General features: G+C 36.8%; 1 protein-coding gene across 1 annotated transcript in view; it reads right to left on the bottom strand.

The window, feature by feature from the left end:
- The window catches only part of SS18L1 (SS18L1 subunit of BAF chromatin remodeling complex), a 63,525-nt gene that overhangs the window by 4,448 nt on the left and 40,897 nt on the right, over positions 1–18,180 (bottom strand). The window contains exons 9-10 of the mRNA XM_001368306.4: positions 12,279–12,398; positions 1,758–1,885 (exon numbers count right to left, since the gene is read on the bottom strand). Of these exons, the coding sequence (XP_001368343.1) occupies positions 1,758–1,885; positions 12,279–12,398 (248 nt within the window). The remainder of the gene's footprint in view (positions 1–1,757; positions 1,886–12,278; positions 12,399–18,180) is intronic.

An 18,180-nucleotide genomic window follows, 5' to 3' on the forward strand; every position in this document is an offset into this window, starting at 1 on the left:
TGTATATTCACCAAACCACCTTCCAATGATAAATCAGGTTTCCCAGGCATTTTGTACCACTGTTCTCCTGGGTTGGCCTGAATGAACAGCCATTACTTTCCTTTTCTAAATCATTAATTGACACTGATTTAGAAATCATTATATTATGAATTTGTTTGGTGTAAATCTTTTAGAGATGGGTCACCCTGGAAAAAACCCAATGAAATTGTCCTTTATGCTTGGAATTCTCTTCATGTCTACCTCACGGCTTCTTTCAAGTCTCAACTAAAATCTAACATTGTAAAAGAAGTCTTTCCTAATTCTCCTCAATATTAGTGCCTTCCCTCTGTTGATTATCTCCAAATAATTCTGGAAATGTCTTATTTGTATATAATTGTTTGCATGTTGTCTCCTCCTTTAGACTATGAACTGCCTTTTGCTTTTTTTTTTTTAACTTGTATTTTTAGCACAATGTCTGGCACAAAGTAGGTGCTAAATAAATGCTTGCTGACTGAAAACTAGATGTCAGATCCTGCAACACAGACATAAGAACAATCCTTGAAGCCTAAAACAGCTTTCTAGATTTTTTCTTAACCATGCTTTTGCCCTTTAAAAAATAAAATCATATTTCTTAAACACAGACTAAATTAATGTTTATAGGATGTCAGGTGGTTACCTTAAAATCTGTTTGTTTCTATTGTTTTACTTGTTAATAAATTAGCTTGTGGAATTCTGATATAATTTTAGTAATAATCCTATGGAAGGTTTAGGAATAGAAATATGCATATTTGTTACAAGGATTTTGTTTTTCTTTTCATTTGGGGAGAAAATTTTTGTTGATTAAAACAATAAAATCCAATTTTTTGAGGGCAGCTGGGTAGCACAGAAGATTGAGAGCCAGACCTAGAGACAGGAGGTTCGGGGTTCAAATCTCAGATACTTTCTAGCTGGGTGACCCTGGGCAAGTCACTTGATCCCCCATTGCCTAGCCCTTACCACTCTTCTGCCTTAAAACCAACACATAGCATTGATTCTAAGATGGAAGTTAAGGGTTTAAAAAAATGCAGTTTTTAAAAGGATGTAAGCTCCTTGACATCTGAAACTGTTTTATCCTGGGGCTTCATATCCCCAATTTCAAACATTGGGTTTCTTACTAAACAGCTATTTAATTAATGTTGAATTGATCTGAATCATGTATATTCATTCTACCATAATTAAAAATTAGTAAGTCATTTGGATACTTGAGTCCTGTTTTTCCATTCTAACTTGTCAGCATGCTGCCAGTCAATAGCAAATGTCTTCTGGTTTGCAAAACTCATTTACTACCAGAAGCCCTTAGTTTTAAATTTTAAGGCAAAATTCAGTTACAATCCACTATTCTTTTCAGATTCCATCAGAACTACTTGTGTTTGAGGAAGTGAACCGACAAACTTTTTAATGCCAAGGACACAACATTTAGGCTGACTAGTGGCCAAAGGACATTTTTTTGTCTATTTTGGTCACTCCAGTCTAGGACCTTTAAAGAGTTGCCTAAAATCCTGAGAGGTTAAGTGATTTGCTGAGATTTACCCCTCCACTGTAGAATTTGAACCCAGGTCTTCCCAGCTTTCAAGATTGTTCTCTTTCCACTAAGTCACACTGCCTCTGCATGTATCTATGCTTTAAAAACTAACTTTGATCAAGATAAATTTCTATAACAGCTTTCTGGGTGTGGTTAGCAGAGGACTGAGAGAATTGCAAACTCTATCATTAAAATGGAAAGTTTCAGAAAAACTTGCCTGTTCATAACCATAAGGCCTCTGTTGTTGGGCAGACGGTCCTGTCTGAGAAGCTCGATAGCTTCCGTACTGTTGCCCCTGTCCCTGCTGGTAGCTAGAATACTGTGAGGAAGCTCCCTGTGCAGGACCTGAGAAAAGAGCCGAGAAATGGGAATTATTACAAAAATTATACAACATGAATATATATGTGTATATATATATATATATGTTCATAAAATACAAGTTACTTTTATCCTCTGTAGAGAATATCTGTACTTCTTTAACCCCCCAAATTTTGCTGAAATCACAATTTTAGAAATTACCTTAATTTAATTTAGCTCTTTAATTGACTCATGATGAAAAAGGGCATCCACTGCCATAGAAGGAACAGATGAGATTAAAACATACCATTTTTTACTTTATTTCCTCCATGAATTTTTCTTTAGTGTATAAGCAATATGTCTCTTGTTTCACAACATAATGAACATGGAAATATGCATTATGTGATAACATATGTACAATCTGGGTAATATTACCTGTCTTCTTGGGGAGAAGGGAGGGTGGAAGGGAAGAAAAAGAGTAGACAGATTTTTGGGCATAGCTGATGTGAGAATTTGTTTCTCTTGGATAAACATATCTATCATAATTTATTACATATTTTAAACAAATCATGTGTATTATATTATGTTCTAGATAAAAAATAAAAATAAATATCTAAGCTTAAAAAAAAAGAAATTGCCCTCATTCCTATAGTACCATAAATGATTTCAAACTCTTCTGAAGTATGAAAGAATGTATAGTATTAAAGTTCAGACAGAATATGTGCCAATATTGAAATCATGTTTAAGGCATAAATATTAAATATTTAGAGCCCTTGATTTTACTTTTTTTCGCTGCTTAATTTGTACCTTCCAAAATACAAGTGAGGCCTCAGAGATCATTTAAGAAAAGGAGTGTGGGAGCTGGAGCAGAAGAACTTGTAGAAGGAGAAGACATTTTGAAGGATATTTGAATGATTTTGAAATTCCGAAGAAGACCAGAGCCTGGGTTCTGAGTGAGGAGAATGGGGAAGACTTTTGGAGACACTGAAAGAGGAGGAGTGAGAGAACGAGAACTCAAATTGGAAGAGAAGACACTGGCAAAAGCAAGGTAAGATAAGTAAGGCACTAGAACAGTTACTGAATGGCTAGGTCCAAAAAGCAGTCACTGACGGTTCAATGCCATCTTGGAAGAATATGACGTTGGGGAGAAAGGGAAGGAGGATGGGACAGCAAGGTGTCCCAGTGGATGGAGGCAGGAAGGAAACGAGTGCTTATATAGCATTTGCAGGTGCAGTGCTAAGTGCTTTACAGATCTCTCACTTGATCTTCACAACCACACTGTTGGCAGTTGAGGAAAGTGTGGCTCAGAGAAGTAAAGTGGCTTGCCCAGGGTTTACACAACTAATAAGGATCCGAGACCATACTTGAATTCCCATCTTCCTGATGCCAAGCTCAGCATCATCCTGTGCATCATCTGCTTCAATAGTCCTGGATGTAGAACAAGGGAGACCTCAGCCCAGATCCTGCCTCAGATACATAATCAGTGTGTGACCCTGAGCAAGCCCTTCCTTGCTGGCTTCCCTGGGCATCATTTTCCTCCTCTGAAGAACGAGAAGCGTAATTCCCTCTAAGGATCCTTCCAGTTCTAAAGCTGAAATGCTATGAAGAAGGATTGATGAACGCTAGAAATTAAGTGAGGGACATGAGGCTCTGCCCAAAGCACAAGGCACTAACTGAACTCTGAAGAGGGAGCAGCTGCTTACCTTTAAAGGAATGGTGAGGCAGCCCTGTGGGATAGATCATCCAGGAAAGGTCAGAGAAAAGAAAGATGAACATTTGTTAATGAGCAAAAGTCCCGGCTGAGTCAGCTCTTTCTTGGCCGGATAATGACAGAGAGGTTGGCCATCTTCCTAGGGCATAAGCCAGGACTGTCCTAGTGAGGAATCTCCCAGGACCAGGCAAAGCAGCTCACTCCTATCAACATATATACTAGCCCAGGGACAAATGATATCAGCAAAAGGGATACACAAAGTATTGCTAAAGATTGAAAGTCAAAAAAAGTGAAGCCCTCAGAAGCAGAAGGAATTGGTACCTCCATCATTACTAATGATGGAAGGCAGTCTTCAAAAGAGGAAGGCAAATTTGGGAAGCTAGTGAAGGAGATGGAAAGTTAGAATAGGGTTTAGATTTTTAAATGACAGCATAAAATATAGAAATGACACATTCCTGGTCAGAGAAGTAAATCTAACAACGGGTTCTGAAGAATATATTTTCCCAGAGCTGTGCAAATTTAATCAAAATAGCTTTAAAGTGAAAAAGGAAGGGAACAGGAGAAAACTCCCCACAGATACCCACCAAACTATAGGCCACTGAGCAGGAGGTCTGAATTTTGTGTCACAGACCACAGGGGAAATCAGGTGAATAAAACAGACCCATCTCACAAAGGAATTAGAACAACCCAGTAGTAGGAATTGAGTGAACTACACAGACTCTATCTTGTGACTCAGTTCTGGAGGCAAATCTGAAAACGGATCCCATACTGGCCAATTTGTTATGATTCCATGTTCCTTTGACTGAACCCAGGCACTTGGGGATAGTGAAACATCTCTTTTTTCTGATTTCAGGGAATTTTACACCTGTTTGCTCTCTCCCTCCCAACTTGGGAAGTCCCCAATCTTTCCTTGAATTAGACATTAGATTACCTAATTTTGTAACCTGGTTAATTCTTTTCTTTTAGTTAACTGACCTTATTTAATTGTTTTTCACGTATAAAAAATCAGGGTCCCCCTATATTTTGGGTCCAGTGCCAAAGTTGAGGGGTCTAGTCCAAATTTTTTAGGCAATTGGCACCTATTGCTTAATTAACTGATAGGCTCAGAAGCTCAAATCTTTGTTTACTTAGTCATTTTATATTTCATCCACCACACTCAGAATGTTTTCAAATGCATTAAATAAAATACTGTTTATGAAGGAAACCAATCATTGAAATATAGTTATAGAATATATTTTTGAAAAATAAGTTTTTAGACCCTAAGTTATGAAACTGTCAGAGGGTTGTCATAGCAACAATATAAGAAGAAAAGAAGTAAGGACATCCAAAAATTCACAGGAGACAAAATCCAATAAGGAAGACTGCAATAAAACACAAAGTCTTCAGATATTTGTAAACAAACAAAGAACAAAGTATGTATAATAGGTGAATTAGAGGTCCCAGTACAAAAAGGTAAATTTGACCTCATAGTATTATTGAGACTGGGTTGGATGAAACCCATTACTAGAATATGGCTCTGGAATGGCATACTTTATCCAGAATGAATAAGACTGGTTAAATTAAGTTGGGGACAGGGGGAGAATTTATTAAGATCATACTCATAAAAGGAAATAGAAGTTTCAGAGGAATGAAGTAGGCATCTATCTCTTAGCTGGGCAGCTAATACTTTCTTGATTTGCCTTAATGAAAACCAAATCCTTCAAAAGTTGGAAGAAACAACCAAGGAAACTCCTCCAATCTGGTTCTCTCTAGATTTTAAGAGTAGATCTGAAACGTTTTTGAGAAAGGATGGGCTTAAGATTTCCACAGGGAAAGTCAGTCCAAAGTCACAGGAATAAAATCAGAACAGTTTCAAAATTATTTGGAATAAGGATTAAACTGCCTCTAGCCTTTAACACAGAGATTCTATTGCAGGGCATATACTGAAAGGCAATCCAAGACAAAAAAAAATGACTCATAAATATCAGAACATACATGGCAGCAAAGAATTGGAAACAACTGATCCCGCATCAGCTAGGGAATAGTTGAACAGATTGTGGTATAAGAATGCAGTGGAACATTGTTATGCTAACAAGAAATGATAAATATGAAGAATTCGTAGAAAAATGGAATGCTTTGCAAGAATGGATATAGAATGATGTAAGCAAAACTAGGAAAACAGTATACCCAATGGTTAAAGTAATGCAAATGAAAGGACTACTCAAAGTTGAATGAATGCTGTATACTCATAATGGCCAATCTTGTCCCTGGAGAAAAGGTAAGGAAATATGACTCCTTCCTTTTGTTGGAGAGGAGGGGGTCTATGGTTGTGGTATTCAGCATACATTGGCGGATATTGTTACGGTGTATTTTATTAAACATTTTTCACTGTCAAAGGGGAAGGTTCACTGTGTCTACTGGAGAGGGTATATTCAGAGATGACATCAATGAAAGAAAAAAATCCTAAAACAATTAGAAAAAATTCCAATTTTTTTAGAAAAAGCTGCAGTTGTCTAAAGGGGGTTGTTGAAGAAACTGATTGATTTCTTCTACAAAATGACTAATATGGAAAAAAATTACACAGGTCAAATCTATATTAAATGGCTTGCTGTCTCAGAAAGGGGGAAGGGGTGAGAGAGACTGAGGGAGGGAGGATGGATAGAAGGGAGAAAATTTGGAACTCAAAATAACTTTTTTTAAAAAAGAATGTTAAAATGTATTTTTACAGGTAGCTGGGAAAAATAAAATATTAAGAAGAAAGAAACACATTCAACTTAAATTTTATAAAAATGTACAGAAGACGGAAACAAGGGCAAGTAACAGGGGATAAATGCATGTGCATGGGATGGGGCCATAAGAATTCCGATTCATTGTGTTAAGTGTGCTGAAGTTAGAATAACTTGAACATAAAGAAGGAAACTATAAGTAAATTAGGTGAACACAGAATAGTATACATGTCAGACCTTTGGGAAGGGAAAGACTTTAAAACCAAGCAAGACATAGAAAGAGTCACAAAATGTAAAATAAATAATTTTGATTACATCAAATTGAAAAGTTTTTGTACAAACAAAACCAATGTAACCAAAATTAGAAGGGAAGTAAATTGGGAAACAATCTTCATAACAAAAACCTCTGACAAAGGTCTAATTACTCAAATTTATAAAGATCTAAATCAATTGTACAAAAGATCAAGCCATTCTCCAATTGATAAATGGGCAAGGGACATGAATAGGCAGTTTTCAGTTAAAGAAATAAAAACTATTAGTAAGCACATGAAGAAGTGTCCTAAATCTCTTATAATCAGAGAGATGCAAATCAAAACAACTCTGAGGTATCACCTCACACCTAGCAGATTGACTAACATGGCAGCAAAGGAAAGTAATGGATGCTGGAGGAGATGTGGCAAAAGTTGGGACATTAATTCATTGCTGGTGGAGTTGTGAATTGATCCAACCATTCTGGAGGGCAATTTGGAACTATGCCCAAAGGGCGATAAAAAACTGTCTTCCCTTTGATCCAGCCATAGCACTGCTGGGTCTGTACCCCAAAGAGATAATAAGGAAAAAGACTTGTACAAGAATATTCATAGCTGCGCTCTTTGTGGTGGCAAAAAACTGGAAAATGAGGGGATGCCCTTCAATCGGGGAATGACTGAACACATTGTGGTATATGTTGGTGATGGAATACTATTGTGCTAAAAGGAATAATAAAGTGGAGGAATTCCATGTGAACTGGAACAACCTCCAGGAAGTGATGCAGAGTGAGAGGAGCAGAACCAGGAAAACATTGTATACAGAGACTGATACACTGTGGTACAATCGAATGTAATGGACTTCTCCATTAGTGACAATGCAGTGATCCTGAACAACTTGGAGGGATCTATGAGAAAAAACATTAACCACATTCAGAGGAAAAGCTGTGGGAGTAGAAACACCGGAGAAAAACAACTGCTGGACTACATGGGTCGAGGGGATATGACTGGGGATGGAGACTCTAAATGAACATCCTAATGCAAACACCAACAACATGGAAATGGACACATCTGATCAAGGACACATGTAATACCCAGTGGAATTGCGCATCAGCTATGGGAAGGGTAGGGGTAGGAGAGGGAGGGATAGAATATGATTCTTGTAATCAAGGAATAATGTTCTAAATTGACTAAATAAAATTTAAAAAATTTAATTTAATTTAATTAAAAAAAAAAGAATGAGCTGAGCCTGCCACAAACCAGAACAATAACAAAAATAGTATGTGGTTTTTTTTTTTTAAGCTCTATAGTGGAAATGAGCACCACTAAAGAGGGAACAGGACTACTGTTTGGGTAGCTAAGTTCAGCGATAACAGAGGATGGAAAGAAGAGTTGTGTCATGGATAGGGGGCCGCACCTGGAGGGAGGAAGACTTGGGTCCTAATTTTACATCCGGCACAGTAGCTGGGTGATCCTGGGTGAGATATCGAACTCTTCTGTGCCTTATTTTTGTCATTTGTAAAATGAACATGCTAGACTAAGTGGTTTCAGAGGTCTCTTACAGCAATAAATCTAGGATCCTAAGTCAAGGAGGGAGAGAGCAAGAGAGCACCATGATGACTTCACGGAGATAGTAAGAGAGCCAGCCTTGATAAATTCAGGTCCTCAGACCCAGAGGAAATATATCCACAGCCACCAAAAAAAGTGGCAAACGTAATCGCAAAATCATTATTAGTGATCTCTGAAAGACTGTGGATGATGAGAAAAACACCACAGGAATAATAAATAAATAATGTCCCAGTTTTTTTTTAAGGGGAAGGAAATAGCATCTGCAAAGTAGAGGTCAATGAACTTGATTTCAAATCCTGGCAGAATTCTAGAGTTTATTATTGAGGGATAATTAATAACACGAGGGAAAGGAAATAGTGATTACAAAGAGCCAATGTCACTTTGCTGCAGATAAGACATGCCAGACGCATCTCATTTCCTGTTTTCTAGAGTGGAAGATCAGAGGAATGATGCAGCTGGCGTTTACCTAGATTTTTGCCATGAGGTGACATTCTCTCACATTATTTTTGTGAAGAAGATAAAGAGGAGGCAATTAGATATCTCAGTGGTTTAAGAGTCAGGCCTAGAGACGGGAGAACCTTGGTTCAAATCTAGCCTCAGACACTTCCTAACTGGCTGACCCTGGGCAAGTCACTTAACCCACACTGCTTAGCCCTTATCATTCTTCTGCCTTGCAACCAATATAAGGTACTGATTCTATGATGGAAGGTAAGGCTTGGGGAAAAAAAAAGATGAAGAAAAGTATACTAGACAATAATGCAAATAAATGGAACGGGTTTTAGGATTGGACTATAGTCTTGAATGACTCAATATTATCTGAGAAAGAAGCCTGTAGCAGGGTACCTTGTATTTATGCTTTTTGACATTTTAATATATTTTTTAACATTTAACATTTTTATATGTAACATTTGTCTTGAATAAAGGCCTAGATGATATGCACAACAAATATGCAAGTGACAAAAAAAAAACCTCCAACACCGAGAAAGTAACTAACACCTCAGATAACAAAAAGTCAGGTTCCAAAAATGTTCTAACAGCCTAGAACATAGGCTGATCTAATTAAATGAAATATAACAGGGAGAAATATAAAGTTTTACACTTGGATTTTAAAAAATCAACTACAAAAGTATAATGTAGAGATTGGTGTCATCAGAGAGAAGTTTGCCTTAAAAAGATTTCAAGGTAATAGAGACTGAAAGAGAAATACTTAAAAAAAAAAAAAAGAGCTCAAAAGTATCATAATATGGCAGCCAAAAAAGCCAAGGCAATTTTAGACTACATGGAGAGAGGCCTAGTACCCAGGACTCGTGAGATGTTAGCCCCCCCTTTAGTCTGCTCTGGTCTGACCACATTTGGAATATTGTGTTCAATTCTGGTTCTACATTTTAGGAAAGATTTTGATAAGTTGAGGAGCACCAAGTGAAGTTGAATCAGTATAGTGAAAGGTCTTGAGATCATGCCATTTAAAAACTGGGAGAAAGAAATGGGGATATTTAGCCTGGAGAAGAAAAAATATATTTGTTGGAAGGAAGGAACCTCACAGCAGTCTTCTAGCATTTGATAGACTGTAATCTTAATAGCAAATAGACTTATTCTGCTTTGCTCCAGAGCTCATAACTTGGAGTAATGGATATGGGTTGCAAAGAAACAAACGTAGTAAATCTTCCTAACAATCTGAGTTGTCCAAAAGTGGGATCAGCTGCCTCGGGAAGCAGTAGTTTCCCCCTCACTTGAGGTCTTTATGCAAAGGTTGAATGGCGACTTGAGAGGTGTATTATAACAGGGACTTCTGTTCAGGTCCAGGTTGGACTGGATTGCCCCTGAGGTCCCTTCCAATTTTAATGATTCTGTGATGCTAAGAACTTGCACAGTCATAGATAATCACTCCAAATAATTCTGGTGAAAACATAAATAGATGAAAATAATTTTTTTCTTTGTATTCCTGTGGACTTCCTTTTAGACTCATCACAGTATAGAAATGACCCTTGGTTATTGAATGCAATGCCAATGGAGCACACACTTTGGAAAATCCCACCAAGTTAGGAAGCTTCTAGGGCAGGCCTGAGGACCATTCTAGCAGAAGCTGAAGGCTCATCCTAGGAGAGCTGGCACTGTTTGGCTGTAGCCACTCATGAAACCTGCCCATCGAAGCAAAGGGGACTTGTAATATGCATCCATATATGAAGTAGCCATCAGGAGGATTAATGAGTGACATTTATCAGATATAGCCCTATTTCTTTCTCTTCTTGACAGTGTGCAAGCTAATGTGATTCTTCATTCTTCTTTGTGTATCAACACAACTTTGTTATCAATCCAGTGATACATCGAGAATACTATTAGATAACCTCTACTTCCTTTGTTGAGTTTTGGCAAAAGTAATCTTGGCTTTAAAAAATCAATCCTAGTAACCAGAATACAAACACTGTGTATATCAGCAGCCAAGTTATCATATAACCATATCTTATATTTCATCATCATTAGAAGAACTCAACATTGAAACCCCTTACAAAAGGTCCCTCTAAGTATATTTTGCTATGAAACTAAATCAACAGCACCACATCTCAAACTGTACTATAAAGCAGTAATCATCAGAGCAGTCTGGCACTGGCTAAGAAAGAGAACAGTGGATCAATGGAATAGATTAGATACACAATATTCAGGGATAAATGAATTTAGCAATCTAGTGTTTGATAAACCCAAACAGATTTTGGAATAAGAGCTCACTATCTGACAAGAACTGCTGGGAAAACAGTATGGCAGAAACTAGGTATAGGTCAATATCTCATGCCCTATGTCAAGATAAAGTTCAAATGGGTAAATGATTTAGAAATAAAGAGTGATATAATAAGTAAATTAAGAGAACATAAAATATTTTGCCTGACAAGAAGAATTTATGACCAAACAAGAGATAGAGAGTATTATAAAATGTAAAATGAATAACTTTGATATTATATTATATTGCATTACATTATATTATAAAATAAAGCTTTTGTACAAACAAAACTAATGTAACCAAGACTATAAAGGAAACAACAAACTGGGAAACATTTTTATATCAAATTTCTCTGACAAAGATCTAATTTCTCAAATTTATAGAGAACTAAATCCAATTTACAAGAATAAAAGTTATTTCCCAATAGAAAAACGGTCAAAGGATATGAAAAAGCAATTTTCAGATAAAGAAATCAAAGCTATCAATAACATACAAAAAATGTTCTAAATCACTTTTGGTTAGAGAAATACAAATTAAAACAACTCTGAAGTACTACCTCACACCTAGCAGATTGGCTAATATGACAGCAATGGAAAGTAATGAATGCTGGAGGGGATGTGGCAAAATTGGGACACTAATGCATTGCTGGTGGAGTTATGAATTGATCCAACCACTCTGGAGGGCATTTGGAACTCTGTCCAAAGGGCTATAAAACTGTGCATGCCTTTTGATTCAGTAATACCACTACTAGGTCTGTACCCCAAAGAGATTTTTTTAAAAGGAGGGGAAGGACTTACTTGTACAAAAATTGAGGGGATGTTCATCATTTAGTGAACGGTTGAACAAATTGTGGTATATGATGGTGATGGAATACTATTGTACTTTAAGGGATGATGAATAGGATGATTTTAGAAACATCTGGAAAGAGCTATGTGAACTGATGCAGAGTGAAATAAGCAGAACCAGGAGAACGCTGTACATAGTAATAGCACTACTGATTTTGCTGTGAAAGGCTTAGCTATTCTCAGCAATACAATGAACCAGCACAATTCTGAAGACTTATGAAAAAGAATGCTTATCCACCTCAAGAGAAAGAACTGTTGGAGTTGGATGGAAATCAAAGCATATTATTTTTCACAATAATCTGGTTTTAATTTGGGGTTTTGGTTTTATATGGGCATTCTCTTCCAATAGTGACTAATATGGAAGAATGTTATGCATGATAATACGTGATTAATCCAGAGCAAATTGCTTACCATTACTGAGGTGGGGAGGGAAGGAAAGGAGGAATATAATTTGGATCTTAAAATTTCAGAAAACGTATGTTGAAAATTGTTATTACATGAAATTGGGAAAATAAGATATCTTTGAATTTTAAAAAACTGAAATGAAATGGATGTTCTCTTGGATACTAAAAGGAAAAAGAAGATTGAATGTGCTGAATGGACATTTATTAAGGGAGCCAACATATAGAAGACATGTCAATGCTTTTTCTCACCATATCCTTGTTGCTGTCCTGGGTAACTCTGTTGGTTTGGGTATTGCTGCTGTGAATATGTCTGTTGTTGTGCAGCTCCCTGTTGATATCCTGCCTGCTGCTGGCTATACTGGGAATTTCCTAGAACAGGGAAGATAAGAGTTCATTTTAGTTAATGACATTGTCTAACTTTAATTGCTAATCAATAACAGAAATATTCTGAGGTCTTTAGTTTGTAACTTCAATAGGTTTGATTTCCATACTTCTGTGTTTCAAATACATTTGAAAATTTGTTTCAAAGAAAAATAACCCATAATTTTTGCTTCAAAGAGAATCTATTTCCCAATCCAAACATTTCTTTTACAAACTGTTTTATTCTTTTAATGGCTAATAGGATGAAGACTAAAAACTCAGCCTGGGAGAAGTAGAAGGTAAGGAGAAAGAAGAGACAGTGGAATTGGTATTTTGGGGAGGGAAAATTATGAAAACAGTTTTAATTAAGGGCCTTTGGAGTCCCAGAAAAGCACAAAACATACCTCTTCCTTCTTGGCTTACAGGTGGAAGATTGCCAAGACAGAATATTGTTTCTATTGTTAGGCAAGGCTATGTATCAGAAGTTTTTGCTTAATGTTTTTCTTTGTCACAAGGAAGAGTTCAAGCTAAGAAATGGTGGGAAATAACTATGATCTAAAAACAAAAGGCATTAATAAATTGTACCTTACCAAAAAAAAAAAAAGGAAATTAAAGGCCTTTTTAAAGTCATCTGTGGACCAGGGGCTGAGAAGCACTGGTCTAATGGATCTATTTATTTAGAAGCATCTTTTCATTGGCAAGGAGGCCAGCTTATCAGAGCTATACTCAAGTGGTAGCATTTAACACTGAGAAGATATCTTCTAGGAAAAGGAGTCCAAAAGTCAACATCTTCATTATTTAAATGTAGCTATGACTATAGTTTTCTCTGAAATTAAGGGTTTAAAAAGTGAAGCTGACAAATGTCATCTTGTACAGAATTCTGACCTTTAGGGAATAACTGAAATCCTCCTTGGAGAGTCAGTATGGTTCAGAAGAAAGACTACTGGCTATGGAGTCAAAGAACCTGGGTTCAAATCTCAGTCACTTTTCAACCATGGGCAAGTTAACTTCTCTAGATCTGTTTCTCTCCTTTCTAAAATGAGTGGGTTGGACTAGATGGCCATTGAGATGCCTTCTGATTCCATATCAATAATCCTATCAATCATGTTTTTTATGAAATTGTTATTTATCATGTTTCATACAATGTGCCAGGATTCAAAGGACTCCAGAATTTATGCAATTCCTTACTTTTATGTAGTATCACATGGGCTGTATTTGCAAACATTGGCACATACTAGTCATAGTGTGGTTTTTGTAATAGGGATTTTCACCACACTTTAGATGTGGAAAAAAAAAAGGAATTGGAAATTTGACTTGAATTTACCAATGACAAATACTGTTAAAAATCCATGTCATTTTTTTCTTCTTTCCTTTCTTTTGTCATTAAAGCTTTAATTTTTGTTTTTAAAAACTGGCCAGTCTCATCTAGTATTCATTATGAAGACATCATTTTGAAAAACTGTCGGAACCTTATCTTTGTGCTTAAACAGGAGAAAAGAATTTTTATAATTAAATGACTGCATTACTAGGTAATTACAGAAAAGTTAAAAGAGTGATATTAAGCAATTACTGTATTTTAAGGTACTTCAACAAAGTCCTTCTAATATGAGTCTAAAGAGCTGCCATTTCAGATTCAGTTTGGTAGTTTAATTCCATTCGATAATTTTCAAAACATTTTTATAAATAGATTCTATTTGTCTATTTGAATCATTTTTCTTTTGAGCAGGCCTTTGTTTTAAAAAATGCAAAATACACATTGCTTTTAATTTGCAATTTGTTGAATCCTAAATCTACATTAATTCCAGTTCTTATGAAGCCCACAGTGGGGGCAGATGGGATCTAAGGAATTGTTTACTCATCTCCAACACTGAAAATGCAAATAAACAGCACGGCCTGAAATGGATAGTTTTTCTAATCAAAAACTGTCCCAGAGGTAAAGAAATGGAGTCATGATCAACAAATGTGCCAGGACACAACAGCTGGTGTCCCAAGAATCCCCTTCTCATCCCCATATCCCCCATATTTGTTCATAATTTACAGATAGCATTAATTTATTCTTAACTCTTTAAAGGAAGAAATAAAGTGAAATTATTTATTTCAATAAGGCTTCGTTTAATTTTTATTGGAACTACTAAAAAACTACAAGGGAAATTCAATTTGCAATTATATAAAGCAACAAAACAAATGGAAACTCTTAAATAAAAGTTGTATCCTTCATTTGATACTTGAGTAAGTCTTTCCAATTATTAGGCATCCTTAGAATATTTCAGCAGCCATTAACGTCGGCTAATCCTTTCTGAAAATACAACTCTGGTTCCAGCAATAGAGTAGCAAATGAAGCAACACTGTTAAATGGAGTAGACAATTCTCAAAATTGCTTAGTTTTAGACCTTCTTTTTGTGAGTCGGAGGCCAGATGAGTTTTCCTAAACATATTAAGGCGGATAATATTTCTGAGCACCTTATACACTTTGGTGTTCTGCAGTTCCATATTTACTCTTCTTACATTGATGACAAGCTATACATAACTACCTAAGCAAACTGCAAATGTTCATATTTATCTGGAGAAAATAGATAGATAGCCCTTTGATGTGGACAAAATGAAGGGAGAGGTTTTAAAAGCACAGGTATCCAAAGTTCAGGCACCTTGACTGCCCCTTCAACAACAATCAGAACTATTTCACATGACCAAGAAAACAAGAACACCACAAAATACACGGTTATATCTTTCCACAGCTGTGCCATCGATGACAGACCACCCCCTCCCCCCAGCCAACACCAGCAAAACCCGTGTTTCTAAAGGAAAATTCATCAATGACCATTTTGTTGTTGTTGGCATTTTTGTAGGAATATGGCCACACAGCGTGGTGATCCAAGACAAATTAACATTTGTGTTTGATTGTGAAAATACTTGTGCCTGATAAATCGTGGTGTTCTCGAGAAAATTTTCTGTTCTATAGAATTGCTATAAAGCCAACTAGAGGTTTGTTTTTTTTTTTAAACCCTTGTCTTCTGTCTTGGAATCAGAAGAATGGTAAGGGTTAGGCAATGGGGAATTAAGTGACTTGCCCAGGGTCATTCAGTTAGGAAGTGTCTGAGGCTAGAATTGAGCCCAGAACCTCCCATCTCTGGGTCTGGCTCTCCACTGAGCTACCCAGCTGCCCTCACTCCTCACTCCCAGAGTAGTTTTAAAGGCAGAATATAGCTATCGGATGAACTAGAAATAGCAAAAACTACCCAAATCATCATTTTCTTAAAGTAAGGGCATCTGAAAGGGAAATGAATAGGCACCGATGCCGAAGGAAAAAGAAACTGTTTGATACAGTAGAAACAAGCACTGGATTTAGAATTAGGAAATTCCACTTCATACTTTCTAGCTGTGTGATCCTGGGTCACTCGCCTACCCCTCTGAGAATCAATTACTCCAGGAAATAGGCATGTGGGCACCACCTACCTTCCGAGGTCACTGTGAGGATGGAGCTTTGTAAATCTTTAAATGTTGTATCAACATGACTCATAAGATTAACAAAACTCCCATGGAAACCACAGGCAGTATTCTGAATGTTCTACTGAAGGGGGGGAATAAAGGCCACCCAGTTATTGTCTGGCAGCATGCTGAGATGCACACACAAAAAAAAACTGAATTTCAGATTTGTTCTAAGTATATATATTGACCTTTTAGAATTTCCAGTTGCATTTCAATAAAATTGAAAATTGCAAAAGATCCTTTTTTTATGATGTAATCATCCACAAAGGGTTACTTAACTCCAGGGCGGGAGAACTGTGCCTTATTTAGGTCTGAAATTCCCCCAGTGCTTAGGAGAGCTTATGTAGGAGAGCAGGTGCTTAATAAATGAATGGAAGAATCAATACAACTAAACCTCCCGAAGGCCTTTCCTTACTGACTTCATTCAGATCAATTCTTTATTCTGGATCCCCACTAAATTGGAGGGCTCTTGTCATAATCCTGGAAGGCATGCGTGTACAAGAAGACACTGGTCATTCTGGTTCAGATTTGTTTTCATCAGTCTGGTCCTGAGATTTCTTTGGTGGAAAACTCCCTGTGATGAACTCCCTCTATGAAGGCGGACCAGCAAATCCATTACAGCCTAAATAAAGTCTTAGACTTAGTGCCTGCAGTACTGGGAATAACTGGTTCAGAGTCATGGAGCCACTATGGGTCAGAGGTGGGATCTGAGCCCAGGTCTTCCTGACTGGGGGGCCAGCTTTCTACTCTACAACATGGCCTCCAATCTGACAGGTGCCAATCATGTGACTTTGAGTAAGTCACTTAATTTTTCTCAACCTGTTTGCCATTGGTAAAATGGAATAACACCTAGATATGAGAATAATTTAAAAAAATTCTATTATGTATCACTTATATTTATGAAATGTTCATTTCTTCAAAAAGAAGTGTTACTAAAAAGCTCAATTATAAAGCCTAATACTGGCTCTTTGCATAATTTAAATGATGACTTTTTTTCATTCTGAAATATCTTTTCCATATTTATAACTTGTCTCCAACTTGCAAGTCAATGCATAGGTTAAACTATGTTTTTAGTATTTATTCTAAGACTTTTTAACCTTCATTTTAATTTTTTTTAATTTTCTTTAAGTATTTCTCCATGGTTACATGATTCATGTTCTTTTCCTCCCCCCTCCCAAAGTCAACAAGCAATTTCACTGGGTTATAAATGTATTATCAGACCTTCACTTTAAGATTAATAATTAAAGGAAATGAGGTGCTGCAGTGAATAACACACTGGAATTAGGAAAATTTATCTTACGGAGTTCAAATCCTGCCTCAGACACTTACTAACTGTGTGACTTTGGGCAAGTCATTCAAACTATGTTTGCCTCAGTTTCCTCATCTATAAAATGAGCTGGAGGAGGAAATGGCAAACCACTCCAGTATCTTTGCTAAGAAAACCTTATATGGGGTCACAAAAAATCAGACACAACTGAACAAGATTAATGGGTAAGTGCTGTTGTTGTCATTGCAGTCTTCTGACTCTTTGTGAGTGGTTTGCCATTTTCTTCTCCAGCTCATTTTATAGATGAGGAAACTGAGGCAAACAGAGTTTAAATGACTTGTCCAGGGCCACTCACTTAGTCTGAGGCTGGATTTGAATTCAAGTCTTCCCAATTCTAAGCCTGGCATTCTATCTACTCAGTAGCTGATATTATTTTCATTAGACATAAGGCAAGTGTGATGGCCTAATAAATAATCTATACATCAAGATTTCAGTAAGTATCCAGATCAATATAAAAACCACATTAATGACTATTGTTATAAGGAAATGTTAAGTTAAGGAGGAATGTGTGTAAGTTTGCAAAGGGAAGTGGTATGAGACCAGCAGAAAAGATTCTGGAACTTTGAAGAAAGGGTTAGACTGGTACTGAGGCTGTTGGCTGTCTTTCTCTGGAGATATCTGGAGGTGTGGCTGCTTTTCCTTAGTGGCTGTTCCTGTCCTGCTTGCTGTCTTGGGTGCTGTATTTCATTAAAGTAGAATCTGGTGATCCTGACCAACTTGTCTGCAGTGATTGTGAGACCAGATCTAGATGCTTTTGGATCTAGGATCTTCCCTGAGCCCTACTAAGCTTACACAGACCAGTTCCTTATGGACTGGGATTTTTTATGAAGTTAGGAGAGGATTAGAGTAGAAAACCCACTCTATGAAGACTATTCTTGTGGAGACATTAGATGTTTTGAGGTATTAGTTAGAAGTTTAGCTTTAGAGTTGTCGCATACCCTTTTTTATCTATTCTCTTTAATTAAACCTACTTTCCCA

This window comes from Monodelphis domestica, chromosome 1 (assembly GCF_027887165.1).
Source record: "Monodelphis domestica isolate mMonDom1 chromosome 1, mMonDom1.pri, whole genome shotgun sequence".
Taxonomy (NCBI): Eukaryota; Metazoa; Chordata; class Mammalia; order Didelphimorphia; family Didelphidae; genus Monodelphis; species Monodelphis domestica.